We start from the raw sequence: 25,833 nt of genomic DNA, 5'->3' as shown, positions 1-25,833 counted from the left end.
AGCTACAAGAGCCCTGAGGGAGACACGCATCTGCAGATTATGCCACATAGAGGTGGAGATAGAGGATTGCCATTGCCCAGTATACTATGAGATTTGGGGGAGATACCACTGTCTCTTCAAGGAGGGATTCGGTCCACTCAGCAGAGTTAATGGAGTTTCATGATCAGAAATGCTTGGGGGGATTTTTGATGGAGTTATGACGTCATAGAGAGTGGCTATTACAACAGCTCCCACAACAGAGGGATACTACATCTTAGACACGGATCACTACCTTCTTCCAGCCACTCAGGATGGGACATCCTCCAAAGCTCCTTCGGTCCAAACCCGGGTCACTCGGAGACGCACTATCTCTACATCTACTGTAGAGGAGTGACATCAGCGCGAGCAAGAGAGCTACGATCTAGGAGATGTGTAAGATTCCTCCCCCAAACCCCTTTTTGATGTCTAGTATCTTTCCCTGTAATCAATCCCTCTTCAGAAATATAAAGACCTTGTTTCTATCTGTTTTAGCCTAGAGAGAGAAAAATATTCTAGAGAGAGAATATTCAGATTTTGAATATTTTTGGATAGAAAAATATCTCTTCTAATTCAGATGAGTTCCCCTGAAACAGAAATTCAAAAAGAATTTCCCAATGTGCAATTGGAATTAATTGAAAATAGCTATAAAGAACCTTAGCCTAAGGGTCTAGATTTTCAGAAATCTTTAGACTATGGTCCAATTAAGGTTCCTATGGACCAATAGCATCAATCCATGTGTAGGGAGGAGATAAATCCAACTTGTAAAAAGAAAATACCCAAAAATGAGTAAATACTCACATGAGGTGAAGAGTTGAAAATGTACAAGGTTTATTAGTAAAAAAACTATGTGCAATATTAAAAATATGAGATATTTTGGGTATAATGATTTTATTATGACACATATGTAAGGAAGGGGAGTCCCTTAAATGCTCACATAAGATGAAGAGTTGAAAATGTACAAGGTTTATTAGTAAAAAACTATGAGCAATATTAAAAATATGACATATGTAAGGAAGGGGAATTCTTTAAAGGAGGTGCATATTTCACATAAGATGAAGAGTTGAAAATGTACAAGGATTATTAGTAAAAAACTATGAGCAATATTAAAAATATGACATATGTAAGGAAGGGGAATTCTTTAAAGGAGGTGCATATTTCACATAAGATGAAGAGTTGAAAATGTACAAGGTTTATTAGTAAAAAAAAAAACTATGAGCAATATTAAAATGATTCCATTATGACACATATGTAAGGAAGGGGAGTTCTTTAAAGGAGGTGCATATTTCACATGCTTGAATGAGTTTTAAACTCATAAAAATTGAGATATTTCATCTCTCCTCTCTCCTCATTTAAGTCTAGTTCCAAAAAGTTAGCTTAACTGATCTAAAAATGGTCAAATATTGACCAAACTGATTTAGAAAATTCTAGAATCAGTTTGTTTGGTTAGGAGCTCAAATTTTCCTATAAATAGAAGCCTCCCCCTTGTTGAAAAATATATAGTGTTTATGCATTGTTACTCTACTCCACCTAAGCCAGAAACTGTGAATTCATTTAATAATTCACTAGTTTTTGGAGCTTCCCTCTTTCTTCAATCCCTATTAGTGGCTCCATCAACATACTTAACCAATTGATTGGTTGGGGGCCTCTACCGTGAACAAAGAATCAAGCAAGTTGTAAGGTAATTAGTGAATATTGATCTTTCTATAATTTCTCAATGTTTCTCTCTTCTCAACCCCTCTCAAGCTTGAGAAGTTTAATTGGTATGGTTTTTTTTTAATGCTATTGAAGTTTGAATAGTAGTGAAGAGTTACATAATGCTATTGAAGTTAATTTTCATTTATGTTTAAATTCTAATGATTTTTATGTAAATTCTCTCTCTCACTCAAGAAATGGTCATACTCATGAACCGTTCTCAATCCAAATCAAGCTTTTCATAAAGCTTTTCCTTAACCCAAGATTAAGCTATGCTTGAGGCCAAATTAATGGCTTTTTTCTATGCTTTTAGTTTATGTATATTAATGATTCAATCCATTATGGATTGATAATCCAATTAGAGATTATTTTAATTATTTTCTTAATGATAAGCATTATCCCTTAGAAAAATTGAGATTTATCAGTCATAGCAGCGGAGCTATGGCAAAATTTTTATAAAAATTATGCATAAAATAATCTCATTCAAAGCATAAAAAGAGGACTTCCTACCATATTCTAGGAATTATCATCCTAGATTAATTGAAAGAATTTCATTACAATCATGGAGAAATTGAATTTTAATATTAGGCATAATGGATAAATTTTTATATCAAAAGTGTTATTTTTACCATTTTTATTTCATGCATAGAAGTATGCATAATGGATAAATTTTTATATCAAAAGTGTTATTTTTACCATTTTTATTTCATGCATAGAAGTATGCATAATGGAAAAATTTTTATATCAAAAGTGTTACTTTTATCATATTGGATTTCATGCATAGAGGTATGCATAAAAGTTGATTATTTTATTATAAAAGTGTGACTTTTATCATAATTGAATTTCATGCATATAGGTATGCATAAAAGATATTCTTTTTATACTAAAAGTGTGATTTTCCTCATAAATGGATTTTATGCTTAACTTAGATGCATAAGAGAAATTTTTTTATTCTAAAAGTGTAATTCCTACCAAATTGAATTTATGCATAAGAAGATGCATAAAAGATTGATTTTTTAATTCAAAAGTGTCATTCTCATCTAAATTGAATTTATGTATAGAAAAATGCATAAAAGATTAAAATTTAATTCAAAAGTGTCATTTTCATTAAAAATGAATTTATGCGTAGGAAGATGCATAAAAGATTGATTTTTACTTTGAAAGTATTAATCTCCTTAAATACAATTTATTCATAAATAAATGTGTAAAGAAATCTTATATCAAATGTAAGAATTCTCTTGTATTCTATAAATAGATAAGAGATGTGATAGGATGTGATAAGAGATGTGATAAGATGCTTATGAAATAAGTTAGAAGGTGATAAGAGATGTGATAAGAGGTGTGATAAGAGGTGATAAGATGCTTATGAAATAAGTTAGGAGGTGATAAGATGAATTAAGATGTGTATGGGGGGGATGAGGTAAGAAGTGTATGTGATAGGATAAGATGTATATGGGTTGTGATAGGGCGAGAATGGATGTGATGTAAAAGATTAGATGTGAAGGTATATGGGGTTATATAAATGGGAATGTGAAAATGTATGTATGTATGTGGATGTGTGGATATGGAGATGGGAGTGTGGATGTATGAACATGAAAATGGATATATGCATGAAGATGTATATGCATAGATGTAAATGTGGATGTAGATGTGGATGTATAGATGTGAATGGATGTGGATGTATAGATGTGAATGGAAATGTGGATGTGGATGTATGTGAATGTGGATGTAGATGTGGATGTATAGATGTGAATGTGGAATGTGGATGTGGATGTATGTATGTATGTGGATGTAGATGTGGATGTATAGATGTGAATGGGAATGGGGATGTGGATGTATGTGAATGTGAATGTAGATGTGGATGTATGTGAATGTGAATGTAGATGTGAATGTGGAATGTGGATGTATAGATGTGGATGTATGGGAATGTGGATGTGGATGTATGTGAATGTGAATGTGGATGTGGATTATAGATGTGAATGTGGAATGTGGATGTGGATGTATGTATGTATGTGGATGTAGATGTGGATGTATGGATGTGTATGTATGAATGAGGATATGGGATGTGGATGTATAAATGAGGATGTGAAAATGGAGGTAAGCATGTAGATGTGGATGCATGGATGTGAATGTGGATGTGGATGTGGATGTGGATATGGATGTGTATGTATGAATGTGGATATGGGATGTGGATGTATAAATGAGGATGTGAAAATGGAAATAAGCATGTAGATGTGGATGTATGGATGTGAATGTGGATATGGATGTGTATGAATGTGGATATGGGATGTGGATGTATAAATGAGGATGTGAAAATGGAGATAAGCATGTAGATGTGGATGTATGGATGTGAACATGGATGTGAATGTGGATGTATGGATGTGGATATGGATGTGAATATATGATATGTGATGTGAAGGAATCTGAAGTGAAGAGATGGAAAAGGAGGTGATTGGATGAGTACACATATACATGGAATGTGGAATAAGTAATGTGGATTAATGAGGGATAATGTGGAAAAATGAGAGTTAATATAGAAACTGTATTTGTAAACTGTTTGTAAATGCTGTTTGTAAATGGCTGTTTTATGTCAAGAATGCTGGGGAAGCATTTTGACCGTCTTGTGATTAAGGTCGTGGAGACCTAACTGATAAAGTTGCAACTGCTGACGGAGAGTCAATGGAGGACGTCTCGCGTAGCAAGGTCGACCGAGGTCTTGACCAGCCTCGGTTCGATTAAAATGGTGAGCTTCCGGTACGGTGGATGAGGGACCAAGGAAGCGGCCTATGAGTGAAGCGCTAGGTCACCTGCGAAGGATCCTAGAGGGTGCTGACCATACGGTGCTCGGGCTCTGGGTCGCCTAGGATACCCACGCGTGCGTCGAGGAAGATATTGGAACAAGGAGTAAGAGTTGTTTTGTGAAACCGGGCATGGATCTGGTTGACTGACCTTGCTGGTCCTCAACGGATGAGTCCATGGCTCTTTTATATGGATCTGTTGGTTGATCTTGCTGATCTTCAACGAGAGTCCATCTTGATAAGTGATTATATTGCCGAGTATTATGGGCTAGGAACTATGGAAACGGCCTCTGTGTGGACAGGTGGTGAGCGTTCTAGTTGCCAATGATGCCATAGATACTCTGATGAAGGAATGATGGGAAATTATGAATCAACTGGATAAATTGGGAGATTGTGATCAGTGGTACTATGGTTTCATTAAAGGATTGTTTTAAAGTTAGCTGATGCTAGGAAAAAGGCAATTTTCATATTGGGTGTGTAAGTGGTGTGGCTAGTTTTATGTTTGCATGAAATTCCGGCTAGGGGGCCTTGGAACTCTTTTCCTTGGTACCCGGGACAAAACCTAACCAAATTCCAAATTGGATCCCATCACTACAGTGGTTGGGCGGTTGGCTAACCCATGGGATCGGATGGGGTTAGGCTGGACTGATGGATCCGTAAACCGAGACTCAATTTCTGTTATTACGATAGATGAAGTAAGTCCCGGATAGTAATTGTTCTATGGATAGGAATCAACGGCTGTGCCTCTTGATGGGGAAAAAAGCGTTGATCCCAATGATCCAAGTGCAAGTTTCTTCCTTGATCCGACCGAGTATCTTTATAGGTGCAGTTGGATCAGCGTGATCAGTAATGATCTTGACTACGTTAGAGTAAAAAATTATCCTGGTGGAATCGCCCGTGCTTTCCGGGTAAGGGAAGTTTTTTTCCGGGTTCGGTTTTGGAAAAACCGACGGATTAGTCTCTTGTCCGGATATCCGTGGACGAGGCCCCGAATGTGGGACCCCTGTCCCATGCGAGAAGTGCTACTTCCGCTGCTAGTACCCGAATCCGTTGCTCGGTGGGAACAGGGGGATCTCACAGTTGGTATCAGAGCATTTGGTTAATAAAGATCAATTGAGAAGACAAATAGGTCAGAAATTTATCAAGAAACACAAAAAGGTTGTAATTGTGTGATATAATTCATACAATTTGATATTCAAATTGAAATTCGTAATTTGGTAATTGGGTCTTCAGATGGAAGTACCGCAATTATATAGAATCCTTGGCTTGCTTGAGGCCTAGACATGATGGTATTTACCTTATAATTCCAAGGGCCGTGACTATCCGTATATACCGAGAGTATAACTGCAGCTCTTTACTGATAGTATATACGAGTAAATCTAAGACTTGAAATTATAAGCGTTAATGCTATCCAGATGATGATTTCGAATGTGGTTGATATGATTTTTAGTTCTGTTTGGAAACCGATGAATTGATTTGGATTCTGATTGAAAAATGATGATCCCTGAAAATGGATTGAAATGTAATAAGCTGAGCGAAACCACAAGGTGGATGATTGGGACGAGTCCCTGTAATGATAAATGATGAAAATGATTCAGCAAATCACTATGAGATTAGTGGATTGTGCTGTCAAATTGCTACTGTTAACACTTGACCGTTAGATCAAGTTAAGGGATGACAAATTGAGAACTTACTTGACTGAAATTCCCGTGGAGGAATGCTCAGAAGGAAATTTTTCGGTCTAATGAACCTTTATCATGTTAAAGATATGAATGATATGATCTGAATGAATTGTTATTTAATGATGAGTTCTAAGGGATATTTATCCCAGTATTCTGTTGGGTTGACCAGAATATAAGGAACCCCAGAATAAAATTGGATCTTAAGAAAAAGAGTTGTCCTCTACTTTATGAGATGAGGACATCTCGCACTTTTCAAGTGGGGTAGAATGTAAGATTCTCCCCCAGCCTTAGAGGTATACAGGAGTAAGAATCTCCCTTTTTGATCTTATAATTATTCCCTCTCTATAATAAAAGAAAGATTCTGTTTAAAAAAGGAAGAATCTTTTTCCTGAATACTTCTCAAGAGTCCCACCTGTTTTAAGAATTCAGAACAACGAGTTCAGAAGTGAAAATCGATGTTTTGGATATCAAGGTTTTGGTCTCGAGTACGACCCAAAAGAAGTTCTTTATCTCTTGGGAAGAAGTTATCTCCCAGATATTGTGGACCAAAGAAAGTAGGTGATTTAGCTTACGAACTTCTTTTATCTCCTCATCTCAAAGTTTGAATGCCTTCTATAGAAAAATGTGCCAAACCCAAATCATGGAAAGACGGTAAAACTTCAGTGGCAAGTTACCGTTGGCTTCTAAGTTACGCTAGCTCCTTCCTTTATATAAGTCGTAACTTTTACTTGTCGTTCACAGTAATCTTACTTCCATCGATCTCCTTTCTTTCTTAATCTCCTTCATGGCTTGGCAACAAGAATTAGTTTTATCCATGATGATTTCTCACCTTCGAGACGCAAGGGAGTCTGTGAAGAAAGATTTTATAGAGCAGTATGAGCGCTCACTTTTCCCTCACTTGGAAACTTCTGTAGCGCAGACAAAATGGCGGACCTATCAAGACATAACTAGGGTAACACCCTGGGGTCAGCAGCACTTTCGTAACAATGTCCGCTTGGCCATGGTTATTGAAGCTTTGGGTTTGGGTCCCCGATACTACTGCGTCATGAGATCAAGGCATCCTGGGTTTTTTGAGCGGGTCTTCTTACTGGCGTGTTTTCTTCCTCATGAGAAGATATGCCTTTACCCCGTTTTTGGCTTGCCTCTCAGAGGTCCTTTTCTTAGAACACCTCATACCACTGAGATATGCGCAGCAATAACCCACAGAATCATTCCCATAAATGAGTTACCTTATACTTGTGCAGCTTGTGAGGACTGCTTTTGTGACCATATGATGGACGGGCTTATGGAAGTGTAAAGAGTTCCTCTATCTTACTGTATAAGTTCCGAGAATGAATAAAGTTTAAATCTTGTTCTTATCTTGAATCTTGCTATCTTTGAGACTTTTTCTTGGTGGTTAATCCTGATTTAAATTTTTCTCTAAGTCTCATAATTCGTGCATCTTGCGAAATTATCCCAGTTTGCGAGATGAGGACATCTCGCGTTTTTTAAGTGGGGTAGAATGTAAGATTCCTCCCCCAAACCCCTTTTTGATGTCTAGTATCTTTCCCTGTAATCAATCCCTCTTCAGAAATATAAAGACCTTGTTTCTATCTGTTTTAGCCTAGAGAGAGAAAAATATTCTAGAGAGAGAATATTCAGATTTTGAATATTTTTGGATAGAAAAATATCTCTTCTAATTCAGATGAGTTCCCCTGAAACAGAAATTCAAAAAGAATTTCCCAATGTGCAATTGGAATTAATTGAAAATAGCTATAAAGAACCTTAGCCTAAGGGTCTAGATTTTCAGAAATCTTTAGACTATGGTCCAATTAAGGTTCCTATGGACCAATAGCATCAATCCATGTGTAGGGAGGAGATAAATCCAACTTGTAAAAAGAAAATACCCAAAAATGAGTAAATACTCACATGAGGTGAAGAGTTGAAAATGTACAAGGTTTATTAGTAAAAAAACTATGTGCAATATTAAAAATATGAGATATTTTGGGTATAATGATTTTATTATGACACATATGTAAGGAAGGGGAGTCCCTTAAATGCTCACATAAGATGAAGAGTTGAAAATGTACAAGGTTTATTAGTAAAAAACTATGAGCAATATTAAAAATATGACATATGTAAGGAAGGGGAATTCTTTAAAGGAGGTGCATATTTCACATAAGATGAAGAGTTGAAAATGTACAAGGATTATTAGTAAAAAACTATGAGCAATATTAAAAATATGACATATGTAAGGAAGGGGAATTCTTTAAAGGAGGTGCATATTTCACATAAGATGAAGAGTTGAAAATGTACAAGGTTTATTAGTAAAAAAAAAAACTATGAGCAATATTAAAATGATTCCATTATGACACATATGTAAGGAAGGGGAGTTCTTTAAAGGAGGTGCATATTTCACATGCTTGAATGAGTTTTAAACTCATAAAAATTGAGATATTTCATCTCTCCTCTCTCCTCATTCAAGTCTAGTTCCAAAAAGTTAGCTTAACTGATCTAAAAATGGTCAAATATTGACCAAACTGATTTAGAAAATTCTAGAATCAGTTTGTTTGGTTAGGAGCTCAAATTTTCCTATAAATAGAAGCCTCCCCCTTGTTGAAAAATATATAGTGTTTATGCATTGTTACTCTACTCCACCTAAGCCAGAAATTGTGAATTCATTTAATAATTCACTAGTTTTTGGAGCTTCCCTCTTTCTTCAATCCCTATTAGTGGCTCCATCAACATACTTAACCAATTGATTGGTTGGGGGCCTCTACCGTGAACAAAGAATCAAGCAAGTTGTAAGGTAATTAGTGAATATTGATCTTTCTATAATTTCTCAATGTTTCTCTCTTCTCAACCCCTCTCAAGCTTGAGAAGTTTAATTGGTATGGTTTTTTTTTAATGCTATTGAAGTTTGAATAGTAGTGAAGAGTTACATAATGCTATTGAAGTTAATTTTCATTTATGTTTAAATTCTAATGATTTTTATGTAAATTCTCTCTCTCACTCAAGAAATGGTCATACTCATGAACCGTTCTCAATCCAAATCAAGCTTTTCATAAAGCTTTTCCTTAACCCAAGATTAAGCTATGCTTGAGGCCAAATTAATGGCTTTTTTCTATGCTTTTAGTTTATGTATATTAATGATTCAATCCATTATGGATTGATAATCCAATTAGAGATTATTTTAATTATTTTCTTAATGATAAGCATTATCCCTTAGAAAAATTGAGATTTATCAGTCATAGCAGCGGAGCTATGGCAAAATTTTTATAAAAATTATGCATAAAATAATCTCATTCAAAGCATAAAAAGAGGACTTCCTACCATATTCTAGGAATTATCATCCTAGATTAATTGAAAGAATTTCATTACAATCATGGAGAAATTGAATTTTAATATTAGGCATAATGGATAAATTTTTATATCAAAAGTGTTATTTTTACCATTTTTATTTCATGCATAGAAGTATGCATAATGGATAAATTTTTATATCAAAAGTGTTATTTTTACCATTTTTATTTCATGCATAGAAGTATGCATAATGGAAAAATTTTTATATCAAAAGTGTTACTTTTATCATATTGGATTTCATGCATAGAGGTATGCATAAAAGTTGATTATTTTATTATAAAAGTGTGACTTTTATCATAATTGAATTTCATGCATATAGGTATGCATAAAAGATATTCTTTTTATACTAAAAGTGTGATTTTCCTCATAAATGGATTTTATGCTTAACTTAGATGCATAAGAGAAATTGTTTTATTCTAAAAGTGTAATTCCTACCAAATTGAATTTATGCATAAGAAGATGCATAAAAGATTGATTTTTTAATTCAAAAGTGTCATTCTCATCTAAATTGAATTTATGTATAGAAAAATGCATAAAAGATTAAAATTTAATTCAAAAGTGTCATTTTCATTAAAAATGAATTTATGCGTAGGAAGATGCATAAAAGATTGATTTTTACTTTGAAAGTATTAATCTCCTTAAATAGAATTTATTCATAAATAAATGTGTAAAGAAATCTTATATCAAATGTAAGAATTCTCTTGTATTCTATAAATAGATAAGAGATGTGATAGGATGTGATAAGAGATGTGATAAGATGCTTATGAAATAAGTTAGAAGGTGATAAGAGATGTGATAAGAGGTGTGATAAGAGGTGATAAGATGCTTATGAAATAAGTTAGGAGGTGATAAGATGAATTAAGATGTGTATGGGGGGGATGAGGTAAGAAGTGTATGTGATAGGATAAGATGTATATGGGTTGTGATAGGGCGAGAATGGATGTGATGTAAAAGATTAGATGTGAAGGTATATGGGGTTATATAAATGGGAATGTGAAAATGTATGTATGTATGTGGATGTGTGGATATGGAGATGGGAGTGTGGATGTATGAACATGAAAATGGATATATGCATGAAGATGTATATGCATAGATGTAAATGTGGATGTAGATGTGGATGTATAGATGTGAATGGATGTGGATGTATAGATGTGAATGGAAATGTGGATGTGGATGTATGTGAATGTGGATGTAGATGTGGATGTATAGATGTGAATGTGGAATGTGGATGTGGATGTATGTATGTATGTGGATGTAGATGTGGATGTATAGATGTGAATGGGAATGGGGATGTGGATGTATGTGAATGTGAATGTAGATGTGGATGTATGTGAATGTGAATGTAGATGTGAATGTGGAATGTGGATGTATAGATGTGGATGTATGGGAATGTGGATGTGGATGTATGTGAATGTGAATGTGGATGTGGATTATAGATGTGAATGTGGAATGTGGATGTGGATGTATGTATGTATGTGGATGTAGATGTGGATGTATGGATGTGTATGTATGAATGAGGATATGGGATGTGGATGTATAAATGAGGATGTGAAAATGGAGGTAAGCATGTAGATGTGGATGCATGGATGTGAATGTGGATGTGGATGTGGATGTGGATATGGATGTGTATGTATGAATGTGGATATGGGATGTGGATGTATAAATGAGGATGTGAAAATGGAAATAAGCATGTAGATGTGGATGTATGGATGTGAATGTGGATATGGATGTGTATGAATGTGGATATGGGATGTGGATGTATAAATGAGGATGTGAAAATGGAGATAAGCATGTAGATGTGGATGTATGGATGTGAACATGGATGTGAATGTGGATGTATGGATGTGGATATGGATGTGAATATATGATATGTGATGTGAAGGAATCTGAAGTGAAGAGATGGAAAAGGAGGTGATTGGATGAGTACACATATACATGGAATGTGGAATAAGTAATGTGGATTAATGAGGGATAATGTGGAAAAATGAGAGTTAATATAGAAACTGTATTTGTAAACTGTTTGTAAATGCTGTTTGTAAATGGCTGTTTTATGTCAAGAATGCTGGGGAAGCATTTTGACCGTCTTGTGATTAAGGTCGTGGAGACCTAACTGATAAAGTTGCAACTGCTGACGGAGAGTCAATGGAGGACGTCTCGCGTAGCAAGGTCGACCGAGGTCTTGACCAGCCTCGGTTCGATTAAAATGGTGAGCTTCCGGTACGGTGGATGAGGGACCAAGGAAGCGGCCTATGAGTGAAGCGCTAGGTCACCTGCGAAGGATCCTAGAGGGTGCTGACCATACGGTGCTCGGGCTCTGGGTCGCCTAGGATACCCACGCGTGCGTCGAGGAAGATATTGGAACAAGGAGTAAGAGTTGTTTTGTGAAACCGAGCATGGATCTGGTTGACTGACCTTGCTGGTCCTCAACGGATGAGTCCATGGCTCTTTTATATGGATCTGTTGGTTGATCTTGCTGATCTTCAACGAGAGTCCATCTTGATAAGTGATTATATTGCCGAGTATTATGGGCTAGGAACTATGGAAACGGCCTCTGTGTGGACAGGTGGTGAGCGTTCTAGTTGCCAATGATGCCATAGATACTCTGATGAAGGAATGATGGGAAATTATGAATCAACTGGATAAATTGGGAGATTGTGATCAGTGGTACTATGGTTTCATTAAAGGATTGTTTTAAAGTTAGCTGATGCTAGGAAAAAGGCAATTTTCATATTGGGTGTGTAAGTGGTGTGGCTAGTTTTATGTTTGCATGAAATTCCGGCTAGGGGGCCTTGGAACTCTTTTCCTTGGTACCCGGGACAAAACCTAACCAAATTCCAAATTGGATCCCATCACTACAGTGGTTGGGCGGTTGGCTAACCCATGGGATCGGATGGGGTTAGGCTGGACTGATGGATCCGTAAACCGAGACTCAATTTCTGTTATTACGATAGATGAAGTAAGTCCCGGATAGTAATTGTTCTATGGATAGGAATCAACGGCTGTGCCTCTTGATGGGGAAAAAAGCGTTGATCCCAATGATCCAAGTGCAAGTTTCTTCCTTGATCCGACCGAGTATCTTTATAGGTGCAGTTGGATCAGCGTGATCAGTAATGATCTTGACTACGTTAGAGTAAAAAATTATCCTGGTGGAATCGCCCGTGCTTTCCGGGTAAGGGAAGTTTTTTTCCGGGTTCGGTTTTGGAAAAACCGACGGATTAGTCTCTTGTCCGGATATCCGTGGACGAGGCCCCGAATGTGGGACCCCTGTCCCATGCGAGAAGTGCTACTTCCGCTGCTAGTACCCGAATCCGTTGCTCGGTGGGAACAGGGGGATCTCACAAGATGCCCCCGCCCACCTGGCACAGATTGATGAGATCTTGAGGAGACATAGCAGAGAGGACAGACCCCAGATTGATCTAGCACAGATTGGGAGATACCTTGCCCCTAACCCGATGTATGACATCCTACACCCAGTCATTGGCATTGGTTGGAGCTAGATGCTTTATTGGATGTATTTTACCCCCCTCCCTGCCACCCACCCCACAGTAGTTAACTAGAGCCCTGTATGTGATTTATCTCCACATTATAGAGTACTTTGTATTTTTTTTTTCTTTTGTATCCATTTGATGTCCATCGAGACACGATGATGATGTACACAGGTTGTCTCATAGGCCGTTTTTTGCCCTTTAGAAGACGTTAATAAAATCTTTTTCTCTCTCTCTCTCTCTCTCTCTCTCACACACACACACACACACATACACACACACACACACAAGAAGGCACATCAAGGGGGGGCCAGCGATGGGCACTCAACGCAAGATGGAGGAGAGTATAAGTGCGCCCAGAATCAGCATTCAGCAAGGTTCTTTTCAAGGTCATCATCACCATCAGCAGGGTGGCTTGTCAAAGCAAAATGAAGCCCTTTTGGGGGAGCATAAGCACCCAAGCAAGGTCTTCAAGGGGCGGCCAGAGGGTTGTAAACACAGCAGCCAAACGCCCTTCATCACGGCAGCCATCTGAACACAAACACAGCCCCTCTCTGAGTCAAAGGCATCAAGAATGGCTCGTACAAGGTGGCCAGGAGGCTGTTAACGCCAGGATAGGGCGACACCTTATCGCACATAAGGGCAGCCTGTAGGGCAGCAAAACACAGCCCAAACAGCTGGTCAAAAGAGGGTACAATGGGGCAGTCATATGCAGAAAAAAACACAGCCCATTGGCGCCCCAGGGCCCGAATCAACCCAGATAAGTCTCGTATCCGTCCGTATCCACCCCACATAATGGTGACCAAGTCAGTCCCAAGAAACAAATCACCAACCAGGTGTTTTCATTCAAAGCAGCAAGCAATCTTCATGGCAGCCACAAAAGCTTTTTGGGAAGATATTCTTCAAGCATCCAAGGAACGTGAAGACTGACGCATTCATGCCTTTGACGAAAGAAGACGGGAATCCAAGGAGCGGGCAGAAGTTCATAGAAAAACATATGAGGAAGCAACTCAAAAAGTGGCACAACTCCAAGAAGAGCAGTGAGTCAGATGTTTGAAAGTATTGGATGAGTTTTTTGCCAAACAAAGGTCCGCATTAATGAGATCAAGAACAAGAAAAGTGGAAGCAGTTGTGGTGAAGCCAAAGGAAGTTGACAAGAGTGCTGCAGTTGAAGACCAAGGGTAGTTTTCAGAGGTCGATCAAGGAGCACACATGTCCAGTTGTGCAGAGCCACCGTCAACTCCGAAACGAGGACATCACATTCATCGAGGCATGTCTCTCCGAACCCGTTGAGGAGGAGGATGAGCTGAGTGCTTCAGCAAATCTCATGGTTTCCGTGGGGCCTACCATGTCAACACAACATTCAGAGGCAAAGGGGCCAGTTTTATTGATAGCGTGGAGCAAAGGCACATCATGTGCACTTGTGCTCCAAGCAGGAGGGGATGTCACTTCTGAGGTGTGATGTGGACGTGCTTCTAACCATGGGCTAGATCAAATATAGAGTGTGTGGCCAAATTCATGTGTATGTAAGGGCATTTGTGCCAATTCATTTGTCACGTGCATCCTGCACTTGGATGCCATGTGGACATATGTGAACAAGAAGGTGCATGACTAGGAGTGGAAACTAGTCCCATGTGAGCCTAGTCTGGGACGAGTCAGCCAGGGTTCCTCTCTAAGCATTCAAGGTCAGGTGTGCATTGTCTTGCACATAAAGCAATGCCAGTCCGTACTGTGAGTCTCCCTTTGGATTGATGTCAGATGACCTGAGCATTTGGTTTACAAGCAGATGCCTGGCATCTGTAGGAAACAGCATGTAGGTTGCATGTAGAAGGGGTGAGCCCTTAGGGCTACCCTAGAAGAGAGTGTCATGCTCTTGTGTGGGCATTGAGTAGGCTAAGGCCACCCAAGAAGGGCCAGGAAGGCCCTAGGCCTTGCCCACCAGCCTATAGAAGGGCTGGGCAGGCTGTCGGCCAGCCCAAGGGGCTTGGCCAGGCAGCCAGGTGGCCAGGCTTAAAAGGCTGCCCAGCAACCAGTTGGCCAGGCCCAGGGGTTGCCCTGCAGCTAGGCGTAGATCTGGACAGTGCAAGGCAGCCAGAAGACTGCGGTGTGAAATGACTGCATAAAAGGCATTTATTTGCATAGGAAACTGGTTATGGGGTTTTCAACAGCAGGCCGACCCTAGTAGAGCCAGCGACCAATAGTTTAGAAGGGTATAAATAGCCCAGCCAAAAATCAGTTCAAGTATCTCATAACTCACAAAGGGCTTGTGTGTTCATTCGGGACCCAATACTGTGTCCACTTCTCCTCCCCCCCCCTCTCTCTCCCTCTCTCTCTCTCTCTCTCGTGGCTATTGGTCAGCTTAGAGTTTCATCACACCGATTGGAGATTGAGACTGGCACAGCAGCACGGATCCCCCGAGAGGAGAGGGTATGCAGATTGTGCAGAGAGGAGGTGGAGAGTGAGGAGCATTATGTATGCAGATGCAGAGCATATACAGCCATCAGAGAGAGATATCCCATTTTATTCAGAGAGCCACATTCCCTACGCCAGATCTTTGAGGCAGCAGACCAGCGCATACTGGGGAGATTCATTCTAGACATACAGTGCCACAGAGAGACATCATTACAGGCTCAGACAGCTCCAGAGGGGGGACGACAGACATATTACTACATTTTTTCAGAGATCCATCCCACTCCCAGCCCCTACACGGTAGGGAATTACTCTCCAGAGAGCAGAGACACTCAGAGCCCGCATGAGACAGAGGACACCTGGCTTTCGGACACCACGCCTATACCAGAGAGAGATGACAGAGATCAGAGCTCAGTTTCACAGAGAGGGTGCGGAGCGATTGGCTTGCTTCAGAGCACACCCAGGCATGTTCTTCAGGGAGCTGTGGACACCCCCCTTCATTGATGTATACCATTTTATACCCCTAGTATGGTACAGGATGGAGCTAGCTAGGTTGCATATCATGATTGTATACTCCATGGATATAGCTTTGCATTCTCCTAGTAGTAGAGCTCCATCCCCTTCACCACTTATTGTGCTTATTGCACACCCAGATTCAGCTTTTTAGTTCAGTACTTTTTCATTTTGTTGGGATGACAGAGGATACCCCATACAGGTACACCGATTTGTCTCATAGGCCGAGTTCGGTCTTTTGGAAGACGTTAATAAAATCTTTCTTTCTTTCTTTCTTTCTCTCTCTCTCTCTCTGCACATCTCTCTCTATGTTGTGTGTGCTCTGTTGCGAACGATTGCTGAATTCTGAGCATTGTACCAATTCTTCCACCGAGCTTCCGCATGTTACATTGGTATCAGAGCCTTCTTCAGAAAACTAGAAAAAAAGAAAGATTTTTTTTTTCTCGCTTGTGTGGTTGGTTTCTAGACTCTGGAGGACCATCCTTTTTGGGTGTGACTCCTGTCTCTAGGACGGTTGGTTTTTAGCCTCCAGAAGCCTCTGGAAAGTCTCCCACACACAGTGGATGGATAGATTGCATTTTGGAAAAGAAGTGCATTTTTCCGCTGAAACTACACTGGCTAGGTGTGAACATCCTTGGGCATTGTCTCGTGAACAATACACACGTCACACTTAACATGTAAGAGCCACTTTTCACATAACAACTGAATGATATATCATTGCACAAGATAATCTTCAAAAGGGACAGACACTGCACAGTACACCATCACTAGGGCCGTGAATGGGCCGACCCCCCCCTCAATACTAGAGTATTTAAATTTGTACAAAGTTCCAAGGGCCTTCCAGCCAGATAATCCTATGCAATGCAAGTATGAAGACAAGTTACCCAAACAGAAGTATGTCGGAGTAGTTTGTCGATGCCGGACTCGTCAAATGAGTCTAAATAGCCTGGCCACTAGTCTCATACAATTGGAGGGAAGTGAACGCCGAACTATCATTCTGAGACCACGCACAAACAGGTGCTCTCGTACTAGAGCCTGGCTCACACCCTTGCAAAGACCGTGGTTCAAGCCTCCTTGGTACGAGTAAACAAATAGGTACTGGTTTGTGGTGTCAATAGTAGGTACTCAAACAAGTACACTTGGTGCCGGTTCACAGCATGTACATTTGGTAGTGGAGATAGCATGTACATTTGGTAGTGGAGATGTCGGATGATAGTCAGCATGTACTTGCAGGGAAAATAGGGTTTTCAGCTTGTACTTGCAAGTACAGTTAGGGTTTCAGCTTGTACTTGCAAGTACAGTTAAGGTTTTAGCTTGTACTTGTAGGTACAGTTAGGATTTCAGCTTGTATTTGCAGGTACAGCTAGGGTTTTGGCTGGTACAGTTGTCAGTCAGGTATAGTCAAGTGCACAGCAGGTACTGCAAGTGCCCACAGCAAGTGCACAGAAGGTACGGCTGGTACTGCAGGTACAGTAGGTACAGAAGGTACATTAGGTATTGCAATTTGCAGGTATAACAGTAGGTACATAGCAGGTACAGAAGGTGCCCACAGTAGGTACAAAACAGGTACAGAGGGTACCCACAGCAGGTGGGTGCAGCAGTTTCAGCAGGTACAACAGCTATCCAGCAGGGAGCAGTCGACCAGCAGAAAAGGGAAGAGAGGAAGGGAGAGATAGGCGCCAGATTGCAGGAGAAGGAACAGGGGAAAAAGGTGGGAGAAGAATGGGGGGGAGGAGGTGGAGGGGTCCAAGCCCCTTGCACAGCCCACCATAATTAATGGTGGGCACCTCCTTTAAGTGTCCACACAATTATGAGGCCATGAGTGGGTGCCCAGAGTTTGGGCTGGCCACACTTTTAACCTTGGGCCCCGGGCACTGGGCAATGGCCGATGCCCAACTTATTAAAGTGTGAACTGCTAAGGTTATAAAACCTTTACAATAATAAATAAGGGTTAAATGGATACTTACCACTTGTTAACATGCCACAAACCATGTCAGAATACAGGACATTCACATGGCTCATAGGTGGGCGTCCCTTGCCCGTGAACTGGACACGTCATAGCAGGTATTCACACGAAAACACATACCATGAAATCATTTTCAGGCAAGCAGAGATGCGTGCACATGCATTATGCAATGGATGTATCTCCTGTTCCTAGAACTTGTAAATAGCAGGTCTTCTCGAGCACGGAACTTGCTCAGTGGGAAGCCTAAAGTGGGATCCTTGACAGTGGGTTCCACGTCCTGGCCACACTATGGGTGACACGAGGCCTGGCCTCCCGTATGTGACATGAGTCTTGGCCTCATTACGGGCGACACGAAGCTCCCTAGCTTCCAAATATGCTTGAAGAAGTTTTGGGTAATCTTTGAAGTAGTCTTCATCAACCAATTTTGCATCAATTGGTAAATAATTTTTGAACTTCACAAGTTATCTCCTAGAAAGCTTACCTGCAGATAGAAAGCTTACTTGTTGCAGATAACTTTCTCTCCTTGTGAAACACAATTTGCTCATGTTGAAGAACTTCCTCTAGCACATCAACCTTTGGCGGATCTTCTGTGACAGGCTCTTCTGTCTCTGGCCCCACATACTTGCGCAATAGACTCACATGAAAGTCATTGTGAATCTTCCAATGATGAGGCAATGTAAGCCGGAAAGCAACCTCATTGATCTGCTTGATCACCTTAAAAGGTCCTTAATACCTAGTAGAGAGCTTACATCACTCCTTTCCTAGCCTCTTATGGAGTCTTGCTTTCTCAAATTTCAGCAATACCCAATCATTTTCTTTGATGTCTACCTCTCTTCTATACTTGTCGGCAGTCCTCTTATGCTTATCTTGTGAATGAGCAATGGCTGTCCGCACTTGTGCAAAGGTAACATCAAGATCTCTAACATACTCATGAGCTGCAAAGATCTCATCCTTAGTGCGTAGGATGGGCGGCAATATTCACTTTGCCATAAACAATTTCAAATGGGGCCTTTCTCGTGGATGCATGCACTGTGTCGTTGTATGCAAACTCTACCAATGGTAGATACTTTTCCCAAGCTGTTTTTTGGTCTGCAACATAGCATTTGAGAAGATCCAACACAGCTAAATTTGCAGCCTCACTCTGCCCATTCGTTTGGGGGTGAAAAGTCAACAAGAAGTCCAGCTTAGTGCCGATATTGTCAAAGAGAGCTCTCCGAAAGAGGCTTGTAGTCTTGGGATCTTTGTTCCCCACAATGGATTTAGGCATACCATGGTGTTTGAACCAGTGTTGCCAGGCGTTTCAGAAACGGCAGGTATGAAACGGGTTTCATACGTTTTGAAACGTTTCATAAAAGGTAAGAAACGGGTACAAAAAGGTTTCATACAAAATAGAAAAAACATGTATATTTTTTACTTGAAATATACAAAAGAAAAAACTGTTGACATAACTTATAAGAGACCACATTGAATTCATTTCAATAAAAACAAAATACATGTAAGATACGATGATATCACAAATCACGTGGGTGATCACTGATCAGTGATGACTAAACAGAAATCAAAAGGATCACTACGTGGGTGATGAGTCATGACTCAAAATCCAAGATCAAAATAAATAACATGTCCAAAGTTCAAACTAAATAACATGTCCAAATAAAATGATACTGGCAGCTGCTAGCTACTATCTGCATCCTCATCTGCATCCTCATGCTCATCCTCATCTGCATCTTTTGCCTCTGCAGCCTCACTCTCAAGGTCACTGCCGGTAGCCGAGTCCTCAAATGCCTCATCCTCTAGAGGTGCAGGTGCACCACTAGTACTAGCCTCTTGAGAAGATCGTGTAGTGCGAGCCGGAGCCATGATCTCCTCATAGAGCATAGAATAGATGTCTCTCTCCTCCTGAGGAATGTCGGGAATCTCCTTGCACTTCATGATATCAATCTTATCTGGATTCACTTGGCGAGGCTCAATGGGATGACCCTTTTGTTCTAGCAATCGGAGATTGCAATGACAAAAGACAAGCCTCTCCAATTGTGCTGAGGAGAGTCTATTTCTCTTTTTCGTGTGAAAAAGAGCCCATGTACTCCAGTTTCTCTCACAAGGCCCTGAACTGCAATCCTGGGAGAGAACTCTCAATGCAATCCGTCTCTACGTTGTACAAAAAAGAATGTTAAGTCAAAAAGAGAGTAGCATTTGAATGTAGATTTTGAAAGAATGGGACTCAGGAGACAAAGATACAAGATTCAAGAATCAAGAAACCTTACCAAGTTGGGTGTCCCAATACCGTATTTCTCCCACCAAGACACTGGCTCCAACTGTGGCTCCGTGAGCAATGCAGTAGCTCGCCCAAACATATGGCTACCGCTGCGGTAAAATATCTAGAGAACTAGTGTCTAGCTAGGTCTGCATGTGCCTAGTCCAGTAAGTGTTTCCTAATATTCAAGGCAGCATACCTGCTGTGTCATCTCCTTGTTCCACAGTACAACTGATAGTGGTTTCTCTTGTGAACACTGCAAAAGAAATGTGTGGATGTTAACAAACCCTTGTAGGACGTGATGCAAGTGTGTACAAACAGGACACATTCCAGGAGAGTGCTGCTTAGTCCCCCATATTCAAGGACAAATTGGACACAGTCCAGGAGAGTGCTGCATAGTCTCCCATATTCAAGGCAGCATACCTGCTGTGTTATCTCCTCGTTCCACAGTACATCTGATAAGAACTTAGTGTGCTGGCAATCATTGTGCAAATGCCACATTTGTTGTGTTGGCTTCCTGAGGTTGTTTGCTCCACAAATCTTCTGTGCAATGGCAAGCTTAGTGTAGGGGTTGATATTGAAGGTGTTATGGCGGTTTTTGGCTTAATGCAGAGAGGACAGCCTTGTGTTTCTCAAATGTCATTCTTAAGTAGCTCTTAGATGTCTAGGATGGTTTCCGTCTGAGTTATTGCACAGCCCTGAATCAACAGTGGAGGCAGCCAGCACAGTGCTTGTATTGATGCAGCGTAGTTCGCACGGCAGTAAGCAGGTCTGTAGAGCTTTGATAGGTCTCGATGGAATCAATGTAGCTGTACAATTCTGGAGTCTGCATGCCACATGGCAAGAGTGCAAAAAATAGTGGAGGTCTTGGGCTCTGATGACAGGCAAGACTTTATCTTGCTCAGATTGTCAGGAGGAAAAAATCAAGAACAATAGTCAAGATGGAGCAAGAAAATTAATCAGAATCAATTACGGGCCTTATAGATGTGGTCTGTCTTGCTGCATTTTCTTGCTTCCCTTCATAAATCTCTAATTAATCCATTAATTACTTTTTGGGGCTTTTGATTTCAGGTACAAGATCCTAATTTGAGGGGAGTTAGCCATGTTCTCGTGGACGAGATCCATGAGCGTGGGATGAATGAGGACTTTTTGATCATCATACTCCGAGATCTACTTCCTCGAAGGCCTGATTTGCGTATGGTGTTAATGAGTGCAACCATCAATGCAGAATTGTTCTCGAAGTATTTTAGTAATGCTCCAATGATGCACATTCCGGTGAGTTTTATGACATAACGATAATCCCCCCCAAAGCTTGCATGCATGCATGCATGTACACCCCATGTTTCAAAGGACTAGAAGTACAAGAAAATGCAATGGCCCATGTTCTTGCAAGTTGGGATGCTATGAATCACTTGGATTTTGTTGGGAACTTTGCAGGGTTTTACTTTTCCTGTGACACAGTTTTATCTAGAAGACGTCCTCGAGAAGACAGGTTACAGGGTTAGCACAGAGAGTGGAGGGGGAAGACGGGGTTATCAAGACAGGAAAAATCAGGATAAAAAAGATGCGTTGTCGGAATTATTTGAGGTTAGCCAACATGTGCATGCCTTAAACGTTTTATGTTAAACCCTTCTTTTGGTATTTACAGATGTCGTAGGTTGACCCTATGATTGGTTTTTGTAAGCCAGGAACGCCTTTTCATAGTGACTGCTTGTGGTTCTACAGGAGGCTGATATTGAGAAAGAATACGGCAGCTACAACAGGACTACCAAGCAGAGTCTTCAAGCGTGGAACAGTGAGAAAATTGATTTAGGCCTTGTAAGTGTCTGCACTTAAACTACTGTTAGCATATATCTTTCGCTCGTGTGTGTGTGTGTGCACGCGCGCACGTGTGCACAGAAGTGTGTGCATGCATGTGAGTGTGAATGTTTTCTCATCATGGTTGAGTCTGTCTTTTACCTCCAGAGAAGTGATTGAAGTCTGCCTTTTACTAAGCGGGACATATATTTTGCATGATATTGCACTTAACCTTGGGCACTGATTGCGTGAGTAGGGATGTCATAGCACATGGTCTATGCTATGCATGTTGACGTTGATGGCTTGAAGCTTTGTGACTAGACTCTCATGGCATGGAAATCACACTTTGGTTTTCAGTTAAGTTTAGGAAATAACCTAAACTTCCCACTGGTATATCTTTGTTTGTCTCTGATGCCTTTATGTTCTTGATATTTGGCTCATTTGCTTTTACCAGGTAGAGGCAAGTATTGAGTACATTTGCAGGCATGAGGGACAGGGGGCTATCCTTGTCTTTCTTACTGGATGGGATGAGATCTCAAAGCTACTTGACAAGCTAAGAGAGAATGATTTTCTTGGAGATGTCAATAAATTCTTGGTTCTTCCTCTGCATGGTTCAATGCCCACCATCAATCAGCGCGAGATTTTCCAGAGACCCCCAAGTGGCATGAGGTGAGTACCATTTAGCTTTGTTCTAAAGAATCTGTTTTGAGCCCTCCTGGCAGCTTCAAGAAAAGATGTTTCCATTAGTATACTAAAGCCAAGAAAACAGATACAATTTCTCTAGTGAGGTAAAATTCTGAAGAGATGGGTGGACTTCCTTCACGGCTTTACATGTGAGGATGTGAAGGGGGAAGAGCCACAGTTGGGGCTTTAGCACCATGTCTTCTCATTTGCATTTCCATACAAGAAGGGTCCTCCTATTTGCACCTCCATACAAGAATGGTGCAGGCTCCAAATGTGTAGAAAGCTGCCCTTGGTTTTTGCATAGCCAGAGAGCTGCTCTCAGGCCATCCTACCCCTTCTCAAATTTTTCTTTGGTCTATGTCTTGGACTTTATGTGTCAGGCCTTCATCTCTCTTATGGGTTTGGTGATACTCATGGAGTTGCCTTGATGCATTTCTTCACTCCTAATGGTGTTCCCAGCTGCAGCAGTTGAGGCGACGACCTTGCATGAAAACTGTGAGCTGTGGCAGATGCTGAAAGTGAAGTCACCTTACAATAGCTGCTTTTGTTATGATTTCCTGATAACCTAGTGCGAGCTTTGAGTGCAAGAGGAAGAAGTGTCTCAGAGAACTTATTCTGGAGTGCTGTATGACCCAACTATGAATGATTTGTATCGGTTTATTTTGCCTGGTGGTTGCAGGAAGATTGTACTGGCTACGAATATTGCTGAAACAAGCATTACCATTGATGATGTTGTGTATGTATTGGACTGTGGGAAAGCCAAGGAAACAAGCTATGATGCATTGAACAAGCTGGCTTGTTTACTTCCTTCCTGGATATCAAAAGCTTCTGCTCTTCAGGTGCAGGAGGATTACATCTATCATTGCAGCCTCTGATTAGGCAGCTTTTGATTCAAATCTTTTTAATTTATGGGTAATATGCATACTTGGGCAATTTAGCTATGCCACGTTTGATGCATGATGCAGAGGAAGGGTCGAGCAGGGCGCGTGCAGCCTGGTGTATGCTACCATCTTTATCCTAAAATTATCTTTGAAGCCATGCCACAGTATCAATTGCCAGAGATCCTGCGCACTCCTTTACAGGAACTATGTCTGCAAATCAAGAGCTTGCAGTTGGGTCGCATTGCTGAGTTTCTGTCAAAAGCTCTTCAACCTCCGGAGCCGCTTGCTGTGCAGAATGCAGTTGACCTACTTGTGACAATCGGTGCTTTGAATGAGATTGAAGAGCTCACACCATTGGGCAAGCATCTTGTCTGTTCTGGTGAAATAGATTGCTTTTATATTTTCCAGGAAGGAATCTATAATAATTCTTTAAAAGCTTTCAGGTTGTCATCTTGCAACCCTTCCCATGGATCCAAGGATTGGCAAAATGCTTTTGATGGGAGCTGTCTTCCAGTGCTTGGGACCTGCACTGACCATCGCAGCAGCTCTTGGTCATAGAGATCCTTTTGTTCTTCCAATTGACAGAAAAGAAGCAGCTGATGAAGCAAAGAGAAGATTTGCAGGAGAGTCCTACAGGTCTGCCTTCTAGTCTGAGATCATCAAAGATGTTTCTGGAATGATTTCAAGATAAGCTGTTGGATCTAAATACTTGAGTTGCAGTGATCATATTGCACTCTTGCGAGCTTTTGAAGGCTGGCAGATGTCTAAACGCGAAGGGAGGGACCGTCAATACTGCTGGCAAAACTACTTGTCTTCACCTACTCTCAACATGATGGAAGACATGCGTCATCAGTTCCTGGACCTTTTATCTGACACTGGTTTTTATGATCGATCCAAGGGTGTACAGGTAAGAAGGAAAAAATCTCCATCACATCCCCCCCCCCCAAAAAAAAAAAAAAAACACACACACACACACTCACATACACATACAAAACAAAAACCACCACCACCACAGGTGCGCACGAAAAAAAGGAAGTAACTGACACACTAAAGAACCATGAGGAGGTACCACCCTTGTGCTTGGGCTATGGTCTTGGCTCTGATTTGCTCCTCTTGGGTAATCAAATGACCACAGGTATACAATAGCTTCTCTGCAAACTTGGAGATGGTTCGTGCAGTCCTTTGCGCCGGCTTATTTCCAAGTGTTGTCCAATGTAAACAACGGGGAAAGCGGACAGCATGTTTTACAAAAGAGGATGGGAAAGTAGACCTTCACCCAGCATCTGTGAATGCACGCGTGAGCTCCTTTCCCTATCCATGGCTAATCTACAGTGAGAAGGTGAAGACCACAGGGATATATATAAGAGACTCCACCAATATCTCAGACTATGCAGTACTCATGTTTGGAGGCAGCCTGATTTCTAACAATAAAGGAGATGGTGTGGAGATGCTAGGGGGTTATTTGCAGTTCTCAGCAACAAAGAGAGTTGCGCAATTAGTGCAAGTAAGTAGTCCTGTTTGCCACTGATCTCTTCAATACTTGTCTGATTGGAATGAAGAGAAGTCATGTTTGATTTTAACTCTTGCTTTATCAGGACCTCCGGAGGGAGCTTGATAGCCTTCTGCAGCGGAAAATCGAGCAGCCTCAGCTGGATATCCATGACCAAGGCAAAGGAGTGGTGAATGCTGTCTTAGAGCTGCTGCACAGTGATACCGAGCAGAGATCACATAGAGAGAATCATGCTACATATGGTGGTTATAGAAGATGATCTGCACCTTGAAGGTTTCATGTAGGTGGTTATAGAGCCTAATATTCTTGTGCTCCTTCCAAGGTAGGGTCTTCTTTTCAAGAACTTTGCGATTTTAGCAGAGAGAATCGGTTGAGACTAGCTGTTAATGTCGAGAAATCATGGAAAGGGCTAGTAATTCGTTCAAAATTTTGATATGCCTTGTCGTCTTCTGGGATTTCACCTGTTCTTTAGTATGGAGGTGAGAATGGATTCAAAGGTCGGTTGGGAGTTGTACTGCCCCAGAAGTGTGGTGCTTTAGTTGAAAGCATTGCTACTCAATCAATAGTATATATGCCTTTCTTTTCTCTATTTTTACTCTCTTGATGTCTTAATGACCTGTACTGTGTTACATCTGTAGCCATCCTGGTTTTAATAATGAGGCTAGCCTTTGATAATCTGGACAGTGTGAGATAACTGCCATCAGGGAGGATGCCTAAGATCGACCTACATCGGAACTTGACCATGCTCTAGCTGGAGACTCGGATATGAGGCTCTATTGGTGGGACACTGAGGTTTGGGTAATGT

The 25,833-nt window shown here is 40.7% G+C and overlaps 2 protein-coding genes across 2 annotated transcripts in view; one reads left to right on the top strand and one right to left on the bottom strand.

The window, feature by feature from the left end:
* LOC147617019 (RNA helicase family protein) overlaps positions 1–25,617 on the top strand; it is a 70,305-nt gene extending 44,688 nt beyond the window's left edge. Inside the window, exons 8-17 of the mRNA XM_086776646.1 lie at positions 21,228–21,431; positions 21,594–21,743; positions 21,882–21,974; positions 22,408–22,622; positions 23,317–23,476; positions 23,603–23,876; positions 23,962–24,154; positions 24,239–24,425; positions 24,654–25,022; positions 25,114–25,617. Of these exons, the coding sequence (XP_086632772.1) occupies positions 21,228–21,431; positions 21,594–21,743; positions 21,882–21,974; positions 22,408–22,622; positions 23,317–23,476; positions 23,603–23,876; positions 23,962–24,154; positions 24,239–24,425; positions 24,654–25,022; positions 25,114–25,287 (2,019 nt within the window). The 3' untranslated portion in view covers positions 25,288–25,617. The remainder of the gene's footprint in view (positions 1–21,227; positions 21,432–21,593; positions 21,744–21,881; positions 21,975–22,407; positions 22,623–23,316; positions 23,477–23,602; positions 23,877–23,961; positions 24,155–24,238; positions 24,426–24,653; positions 25,023–25,113) is intronic.
* Positions 19,481–20,360, bottom strand: LOC147617020 (uncharacterized). The gene is made up of 2 exons (XM_086776647.1): positions 20,167–20,360; positions 19,481–20,050 (listed from the first exon to the last, which is right to left on the bottom strand). Exons 1-2 carry the CDS (start codon positions 20,254–20,256, stop codon positions 19,577–19,579), a joined length of 564 nt encoding a protein of 187 aa, XP_086632773.1. The 5' UTR covers positions 20,257–20,360; the 3' UTR covers positions 19,481–19,576.
* Positions 25,618–25,833: the final 216 nt, after the last annotated feature.

The sequence above is a fragment of the Cibotium barometz genome, chromosome 37, assembly GCF_041138505.1.
Source record: "Cibotium barometz isolate CiBa-2024 chromosome 37, ASM4113850v1, whole genome shotgun sequence".
NCBI lineage: Eukaryota > Viridiplantae > Streptophyta > Polypodiopsida > Cyatheales > Cibotiaceae > Cibotium > Cibotium barometz.
This window is presented reverse-complemented; position numbering and strand designations above follow the sequence as displayed.